Here is a 10000-nt window from a genome sequence, read left to right on the forward strand (position 1 = left end):
AAGAGCTTCAAACTCGTCAAGTCATTAATCTAGCAGACAATTGATTTCCTACTCGTTGGTGGTCCCTATCAGTACGCGTCGTGGGACCTCGCCTTCCATGTGGTCGCCATGGCCATCGTGGACACTGACTTCGCAAAAGATCAGCTGCTGCTCTTCCTTCGCGAGTGGTACATGCACCCCAACGGCCAGATACCAGGTAATGTATACTCGTATACCAGCCTTCCAAAGCAAAGAAACTCCCTAGAGGTTGACAGAATAGATGGCATGGTGCGGTGAAAGCGGATTTGCTGGCACATCATATGAAGCGTGCACTAAAGGAAAATGGAAAGGTGAACCTAAAAATGTTTGTAGATAAGAACAAAAGGAAATTAGCGCGATTTTTTTTTTTTTTTTTATATATATAGTCGAATCATTTTACCAAAAAAACCTTTTCATATCCTTTATAATCATCGCTGCCATGGAGCTTTACTCTTGCAATGTGTTCATTTCTTTATCCTGTTGGACGCAAACATATCAGATTTAGAATAGGAAGATCATGACTCATGTCGCTCGGTTTTTATTGCTATTATTATTATTACTATTGTTGTTGTTATTATTATTATTATCATTATTATTATTATTATTATTATTATTATTATTATTATTATTATTATTATTATTACCATTATTAATATCGTCATGATCATCATCATCATTATTTGTATCATTATTATTATTATTAATATTATTATTGTTATTATTATTATTATTATTATTATTATTATTATTATTATTATTATTATTATTATTATTATTAGTATTATTATTATATTATTGTCATCATCATCATCGTTATTATTATCATTATTATTTTTTTTTTATTATTATTATTATTATTATTATTATTATTATTATTATTATTATTATTATTATTATTATTATTATTATTATTATTATTATTATTATTATTATTATTATTATTATTATTATTATTATTATTATTATTAGTATTATTATTATATTATTGTCATCATCATCATCGTTATTATTATCATTATTATTATTATTATTATTATTATTATTATTATTATTATTATTATTATTATTATTATTATTATTATTATTATTATTATTATTATTGTTATTATTATTATTATTATTATTATTATTATCATTATTATTATTATTATTATTATTATTATTATTATTATTATTATTATTATTATTATTATTATCATTGTTATCATTATCATCATCGTCATTATCATAAAAGTTGGTGTTCCTGGATGATGGTGTGCGTGTTAGAGTGAAGAGATGGATGGAGATGTGAATTGAGTCTTTAAGCATTGGCATATCCTCGTACAGCAACACTGGCGTCCTGTGTGGAGGTCCATGTGATATAGAAACATTGTGTAATGCGTTTAACTGTTTTTATATTCAGCCTACGAATTTGCGCTGGGAGACGTGAACCCGCCCGTGCATGCGTGGGCTGTGATGAACGTGTTCCGCGGCAGTGCTCCGCGGGGCAGCAGGGACACTGCCTTCCTTGCCCGTGCCTTCAACAAGCTCTCTCTTAATTTCACGTGGTCAGTAGCTACAAACTCATCTTTTGTATCATATGAAATTGAATGAATACATTGTGAAAGTAGATTATCAAAACGTACAGACAGTGTTTATCTTTCGTTGTCATGATTCTGGTGTATTTATTTCGGATTGTGTCAAGATTAGTGAATCCAGCATCTTCGTGTCAGAAACAGCCAACTCAATGATCCTCGTGTCAAGAACAGCCAAGCCATATCTTGATGTAAAGAAAAAACAATGAAAACAATATACTAAAATCAATGAAAATTATATGGCAATGAAAATAAAATGGCTAGATTAGGTTAGGTTAAGTTACCCTAGCATAGCATAGCATAGCCTTTTCTGTATCTAGTAAACAAAAGCTTAGAGAGTATTGGTTTCATAACTTCGTAAACGTACGCTAGATCTGGGTACCTTCAGAGTTCCTGGATATCTGAATACAGATATTAACCAGTGTATGAAAACAATTATTAACCTAGTGAGGATCCATAGTGGTTAACTAGTGAACAGAAGCTTTGGAATTTAATCAGTTATTAAAATGTCTGGTTCCTAAGTACAGAAGTGTTCATGTCAAGAACAGCGAACCCGATTATTCCTCGTGTCAAGAACAGCGAACCCTGCCGTAGTGGGTTCGCTAATCTTGCCATGGTCCTTTATTTCATGCGCACATCACTGTTCTTTGGAGACAGTTATAAGCATATTTTGTTTAATTCTTTTTATACATATTTATTTAATTGAGTAATTTACATCTCTACTCAGGTGGGTGAACAGAAAGGATCCTGACGGCAGGAATCTGTTCGGCGGAGGCTTTCTTGGTCTTGACAACATCGGAGTATTTGACAGGTCGCGGCCTCTCCCTGTGGCGGGGCAGCTGGAACAGGTGTGTGTCTTGTGGCGCAGGGACAGATTATCAATAGAAAGTCAGCCTAGTCTCTTCCACTCGCAGTTCACAAGAAAAAGATCATTGCTATTAGTTTCTGAATGCGTTGTGGACCTTTTTAGTATAACGTGACCTTGTGTTACCTCCATCATGGTCAGAAAATGTGCGTAGGGTTGTATATTTTGTTTCTTTTTATCTTGATTTTGATTAACTAATGATAATGATAGTGAGGAAAATTTAAGTAATGATGGTGCTGATGATTGTGATGGGAATAGAATTAATAACAACTACAACCACAATAATAATAATAATAATAATAATAATAATAATAATAATAATAATACGTACACCACCAGGCTGACGGCACGGCGTGGATGGCCTTCTTCTGCGTCACGATGCTGGACATGGCGCTGGTGCTGGCAGAGAAGGACCCAGTGTACGAGGACATGGCGTCTAAATACTTCGAGCATTTCATCCTCATCGTGGACGCCATTAACTCCTCGGGGCAAGGGCGTGGTCTGTGGGACGACGAGGACGGTTTCTACTACGACTACATCAGGAAGCCAGACGGGTCCTCCATGCCCCTGAAGGTAAGGAAGTAGAAGGGATGGTTTGTCATATTAGCAGGGATCTATTTTGCTGGTTTTGTGTAGATGTGATCCGATATCTATTAATCTTTTTAGGCGGCAAGTTTGTGCAATCAGAGCGCAGTGGTTCTATTCGTAATGCGTCTGAGTAACATATTCTGATACACTTCTGCGTTTATCCCGCCTACTCTCAAAAGGCTTGTAGTTGAAATTACATATGTCTTAAGAGGTGTGTCCTTTTGGTTCTGGTACAAGACTAATAAGATTTTTACATATTAACGAAAGAAACTCTCTTAGAAACCAAACTAATTACCTCTATGGCTTTTTAAAATAACCATAGCGTGAGAGTAAATAATTTCAGAATACAGAACCGAATACAATGTAGAAAATTTCGGATTCGAAAAGTGTCCTACATTTGACATTTCCTTGACCGATTGTCCACTCCTTAAATGAGATCGGTCAGCAGTGACTGGGAAGATTGAAGACTTGGATGGAAGGAACTGCTCCCCTTCCTCCTTACGAAACCTGATAACTGATTGATATCCACAAGATCACAAGACTTCAGGTTGCAGAAAACAGCACAGCACAGCAGCAGTGAATGCAGAGGATTATTGAATCTGGACTGTACGTGGGGATGTTTTAGGAACAGCATAGCTTAGGGGACAATCTTCTTTACGGTGTTGTATTCTGGAGAAAAGTTGGCGTGTGGGGATATTTTCTGGAAATAGTGGTGCATATTGATAATCTGCCTCATGGATACCGAAATAGGAAAGAAAATAAAAGAAAAAGAAAATGAAAGGTGTGGAGGTGTGGGTGTGAGGTGATGGCGTGCCTTGGTCGTGTGTGACGTGTCTGGAGGCAGGTATTATGTTGACAAGAACTTTGTTAAGTCCGTCACAAAATGTATGTCGGCCTTTGCTGTGTCAGTGGTTTGTGAGGTGTTTGAAGCCATAAATCATCGTGTTTAGTTATTTAGTTGCCCCAGTATATATTTAGTTCAATTAGTTCATTACATTTTCCATCAGTTCGCTCTTTTTGGATATTTATTTATCTATTTATCTATCCATTTTTCTATTCCTATTTTTGGTTTTAATATAATTAATATGAGTTTATGTTGAGCATGAAAATTTCCTAGGAATTTTCAGTGGTTGGGTGGTTGGTTTTGAGAGTGAACCTACTAAAACACGTTTGAGTGATCTGTTCTATGTCCCGGTAGCCAAGGTAGTGAGTGGTCAACTGACGCATTTCCTGAACCCAAGTCTCGGTAATCCTCATCTTCCGACTCACCACATCACAGTTTGTTTGCAGAAGAAATTGATCACCACATATTTTTGGAAGCCTTTTGTATTCTTTCTCTTTGCACCAAGTTATCTGAGGACAGTTTTCCAAATGCATACTTTTCTTCGTGTGTTGACATTATAGTTTTCTTTGTGGCCGAGTGCAGTGGCTCCTAAAACACTTGAAATATTTTTCTATGTATATTCCTTTACTTTTTCGTCACTGCAGCATTCTAAAAAAAACATGTCAGGGATTATCATTTCTGTAAATATTATCATCCATCATGCCTTCACCACCGCTGAGATGGACGCCGGGTCTGCTCCCTTTCCATATGTGGTGCAGTTCAAGGATTTTCAAGAATTCCTGAGATTTTTTTTTTTCCGCATTTTTCACGATGACTCTTTTTGTGGTCATGAGTGAAAACGAAAACCACGCATTCACACACGCGCGAAATATTGTGATAGGAAAAAAAAAGATAGAAATAGCTAATAACGTCTCTCTCTCTCTCTCTCTCTCTCTCTCTCTCTCTCTCTCTCTCAGAATGGTAAAGTTAACTAGAGTATACATATTTATAGCGTGTACATGTGAGGGAAGGAAAATAAATGCATAAAAGGTCACGAAGATGTTATAGAGACAGGTGACAATGACGCAGAAAATTTTAGACGTGACAAAAGTACAAGTAAAGGAAATTAGGAAGGGAATATGAACGTGACTAGAACTGGAAAACCTTGTAGATGAAAGACACCTGACGAAAGGGGAAGCGACTATGACTGATGGAGGGAACAAAGGCGATGACAGAAAAAAGTTAGATAAAAAAATATATATAAAAGATATGAGAAATAATAAAAGGTGAAATTTGCGACGAAGAGGAAAATTATAACGACGGACGAGAGACAGTTAACACCACTCAACACCACACAACACCACTCAACACCACACAACACCACACAACACCATTCAACACTACACAACACCACACAGCACCACACAACACCACACAACACCACACAACACCACTCAACACCACACAACACCATTCAACACCACTCAACACCACACAACACCACTCAAACACACACACAACACCACACAACAACACCACACAACACCACACAACACCACACAACACCACTCAACACTACACAACACCACACAACACCACTCAACACTACACAACACCACACAACACCACACAACACCATTCAACACCACTCAACACCATTCATCACCATTCATCAATACCACACAAAAATTTACACGATATGAGGATTGAGGAGGAATAAAAGCAGGAGGATACGACGAAAAGGAGAGCTAACGAACTAGGCAGGAAATATGGACAACTATGGTTACGATAACGGGAAATGTAATGGTGACAGAGGGCGTATGTGTTGCAGATTCGCTCTCTGGTTGGTTTGGTGCCGTTGTTCGCTGTGCTGGTGCTGGTGCGGGAAGAGGTGAAAGCTTTGCCTGGTTTCTACAAGAGGGCGAGTTGGCTCATTCAAAACCGCCCTGACCTCGCCTCTAGGGTAAGTCATCTCGTCACTGCTGCCAACATACTTAACCCCTTCAGTACTGGAACACATTTTATTTACCTTGAGATTTGTGTACGATTAGACCATTTTATTGACATGAGGAAGGGTTTATGGAGGTCAGAAGATTAATGGCTACAGTCTTCACTATTATAATCCCCCATAAGTTTCTGAAGCTGTACAAAATCATCAAACAGTAAGCAGAATGAATGGGGAAACACTTTATGGTACTCAATGGGTTAATCAACATATTAGCCTTTTTGATATAAGGGAAACTATTCAAGCTTCGTAGAATTATAATTATTAGTTGTTAAAGAGTCAGTCATGTAATGGTATTGAATGAATAACTAGAAATCTTTTCAAGTTTATTCAATAGATATCTTAATGCAATCTTGCAATGATATTACTACTCTCTCTCTCTCTCTCTCTCTCTCTCTCTCTCTCTCTCTCTCTCTCTCTCTCTCTCTCTCTCTCTCTCTCTCTCTCTCTCTCTCTCTCTCTCTCTCTCTCTCTCTCTCTCTCTCTCTCTCTCTCTCTCTCTCTCTCTCTCTCTCTCTCTCTCTCTCTCTCTCCACCCACTTATCCATATCTCAATCGCCCCTTCACATCCGTCTCATCTCTGTCTCACACCCAACCGTCTCACCTCTCTTCCATCAGGTGACATTTATGAACGAGGGTGGATCTGACAGAATGCTGCTCGCGGTGCCCACCAAGGTGCAGCTGCTGAGCCTCCTGCGTTACCTGCTGGATGAGAGCGAGTTTCTTTCCCCTCATGGCATCAGGTCCCTCTCCAAAGTCCACCAGGTAATGCACTGAATCATCCCCCCTCCCCATTCTACATATTAACCTATTATATACTGGGATGCATTTTTACCGTGAATTTTTGGGTATGATTAGACGCTTTTATTTACATTAGGAAGGGTCTATGGAGGTCAGAAGATTAATGGCTACAGTCTTCACTATTCTGATCCCTCACATAAGTTTCTGAGGCTGTCTGAATTACCTAAATAGTAAGCAGAATATATATGGTACTGAAAGGTTTAAGGCAACATGCGCTAGGTAAGTCAGGCACATTACTTGATTGGGTTATTTGATTTAGTAAGTTCTGACAGGAATTTCATCAAAGTGAAGCTAATTTAGTAAGTTTTGGTTGTATTTTCGTCATCGTGAGGCATTTCATTTGATTCCTGGTTCCAGTGAGGTTCGGTAAAAGTGGTATTTCAGATTTCATCCTTCTTTTTTCCCCTCTCTTGTATTGTATCACTGGTTTTATTGTTGATTGTTTGTTTGTCAAGTGTTCTATACTGCATACTTCAGCACTACATTAATTTGGTGTTTCTTTTTCTCTTCTCTAAAGGTGGTATTTCAGATTTTAGCCTCTCTCTCTCTCTCTCTCTCTCTCTCTCTCTCTCTCTCTCTCTCTCTCTCTCTCTCTCTCTCTCTCTCTCTCTCTCTCTCTCTCTCTCTCTCTCTCTCTCTCTCTCTCTCTCTCTCTCTCTCTCTCTCTCTTGTATTACATCACTGGTTTTATAGTTTATTGTTGGTTTGTGATGTGGTCTATACTGCAGCACTACTTTTGCTTTGCTGTTTCTTTTTCCCTTCTCCTTCGTCCTTTATAAATTTCACCTGCGAAGATTCACTGTGGTATTTATTTATTTATTTTTTTTTTATCTTTATAACCTATCACACGCTTTATATTTTTCACCTTAATTGATTTGCAGTTTCGTCTCTCTCTTGCCCTTATCTTCAATGTCGATTTCATAGGAATTCTATAAATGAAGATTCAGTCATTTATTTTTCATCCTAAGTGTTTCTAACTCCAAATTCATTCAAGCTTACATAACATTTCATTATCTAACATGCAGGAAAATTTTATGAGGAAATATTATGAATAACGTCAAATGTGCTTGGAGACAGTAAAGGTTCCATCTATTGTCCCAGAACTCACCTTTCGTGCTGGACATCGAGGGGGAGCGTCATGAGGTGTCCTACGTGCCAGGGGAATCCAACACATACCTATTTGGCGGCAATTCCAACTGGCGGGGCCCGATCTGGCTCCCCATGAACTTCCTCATCCTCACGTCTCTCAAGCGGTGAGTCACGAGTCGCTGCCGTCCCGTTCGATACATTTTTTGCACCGTCAGGAAAGTTTGTATTCTCACTGATCTTCACTCTGGTTTGTTGTTCGCTGTTGTCTGACATGCGCTGCTCTTCTCCTTGTTGCAGAACTTTTCTTTGTGTGTGTGTGTGTGTGTGTGTGTGTGTGTGTGTGTGTGTGTGTGTGTGTGTGTGTGTGTGTGTGTGTGTGTGTGTGTGTGTGTGTGTTTTCTGTCTCACTAGTTTGTTTTGTACTGTATTGTATTCCATTTATTTTTCTTTTTTTTTTTCTTTCCTTGATTTGTTAATTTCTTATGCTTTACCATCTCCATTTGCTGTTTCTTTTTTTCTATTTTATTTTACCAATATTTGTTATATATTTTCTTATAATCTTTGTAAAGTGATGAATGAAATTATTGTATTCTGAATTAGTCAATCAGCTAAATTCGCATCATACATGACGTTCATTTAACACCTCAAGGATATGTGTATCATGACTGCCACAAAGTACAGTTATTATTCCTGTCATTGCCACGGAACTCCTCATTTGACTTCTTCACTGCAGGTATTACTTCTTCTACGGCAAAGGACTGCAGGTGGAGTGTCCTACGGGCTCCGGTAACCTTATGAACTTGGAGGAAGTGTCTGTGTTCCTCGCCCGCCGCCTCGTGTCGCTCTTCCTGCCAGGCCCCGACGGTGCTCGCCCTTGTCACGGTGAGCGGTGGTTCCTTGTGTGTGTGTGTGTGTGTGTGTGTGTGTGTGTGTGTGTGTGTGTGTGTTTATACAAAAGGAAAACTAGCAAAGGCAAAAATAACAGAGATTTAAAAAAGGTCCACTTAAACTGCAAGTGTGTGTGTGTGTGTGTGTGTGTGTGTGTGTGTGTGTGTGTGTATGTGTGTATGTGTGTGTGATGGAAGATTTTTGCACTCTTATAGTGTATGTGAAATATGATGCAAGTAAAATTCTATGGAATTGTGGAAAGATTTGAGATGAGAAAATACCAGGAAATCCACCGACGCAAGATGTGATATATGGGGAAAAAAAAATAAGGGAATTGTATGGGATGAAAGAAGACATGATGCAAGAAAAATAGATGTCCCAGAAGACTTTCTTAGGTTGCCACGGAAAGACAGAAACACGTACTGAAGAAAAAACGGGAAAATACAATCTATTTTGTCTATTTATTTTTTGCTCTTCATTATTATCAATCAATATGAACAAAGAGATTATATTGTACCGTATGACAAACTTTAAACTTGTACTGTGTCTCGGTAGTAACATATGGTGCCATCAAAGACGAGAATATAATGACGTAATGACAAAATGGCGTTAGTGATGAGTGTACACAACGGATGATAATTGTGTACCAAGCTTTGAGTTGAGCGATATTGTATTTCACTAATCTTGTTTACTCCGAGTCAACTGTGCACCCTCTGCGTTCCCATTTGTGCTCCCTTCCTGTCTGCTTTCTCTGGCTTACCCTTCTCTTTCGCTGACTCCCTAACTTCCAAGAAGTTAGGTGTCCTATGGCGTCTTCGTCCATTTTTCTCTCCCTCCCAGCTGCTTGCTATGTACAGGGGCCTCATCCGCCCGTGTATGGAGTATGGCTCTCATGTCTGGGGGGGATCCACACACACAGCTTTACTAAACAAGGTGGAATCTAAAGCTTTTCGTCTTATCAACTCTTCTCCTCTAACTGACTGTCTTGATTCTTTAAGTCACCGCCGCAATGTTGCATCTTTATCTGTCTTCTACCGCTGTTTTCATGCTGTCTGCTCTTCTGAACTTGCTAACTGCTTGCCTTCCCCCCTCCTGCGGCCTCGCTGCACAAGACTCTCTACTTCTTCTCATCCCTATTCTGTCCATCTTCCTAATGCAAGAGTTAACCAGTATCTTCACTCCTTCATTCCCTACACTGGTAAACTCTGGAACTCTCTACCTGTGTCTGTATTTCCACCTGCCTATGACTTAAACTCTTTCAAAAGAGGAGTGTCAAGACACCTCTTACGTTAACTGGACCCTCCTTTTAGATTTTTTTGTTTTTTCTCTTTCTCCTACTTTCCTCTCAA

General features: G+C 38.6%; 1 protein-coding gene across 2 annotated transcripts in view; it reads left to right on the forward strand.

Moving 5' to 3' along the window:
- Nucleotides 1-10000, forward strand: part of LOC123504851 (uncharacterized protein YMR196W-like) — a 98820-nt gene that overhangs the window by 79144 nt on the left and 9676 nt on the right. For both annotated transcript variants that reach the window (XM_045255751.1, XM_045255750.1), the window contains exons 11-18: nt 73-196; nt 1421-1565; nt 2320-2440; nt 2797-3030; nt 5700-5831; nt 6492-6638; nt 7776-7927; nt 8497-8645. In XM_045255751.1, the coding sequence (XP_045111686.1) occupies nt 73-196; nt 1421-1565; nt 2320-2440; nt 2797-3030; nt 5700-5831; nt 6492-6638; nt 7776-7927; nt 8497-8645 (1204 nt within the window). The remainder of the gene's footprint in view (nt 1-72; nt 197-1420; nt 1566-2319; nt 2441-2796; nt 3031-5699; nt 5832-6491; nt 6639-7775; nt 7928-8496; nt 8646-10000) is intronic.

Source organism: Portunus trituberculatus, chromosome 17, assembly GCF_017591435.1.
Source record: "Portunus trituberculatus isolate SZX2019 chromosome 17, ASM1759143v1, whole genome shotgun sequence".
Classification (NCBI taxonomy): domain Eukaryota; kingdom Metazoa; phylum Arthropoda; class Malacostraca; order Decapoda; family Portunidae; genus Portunus; species Portunus trituberculatus.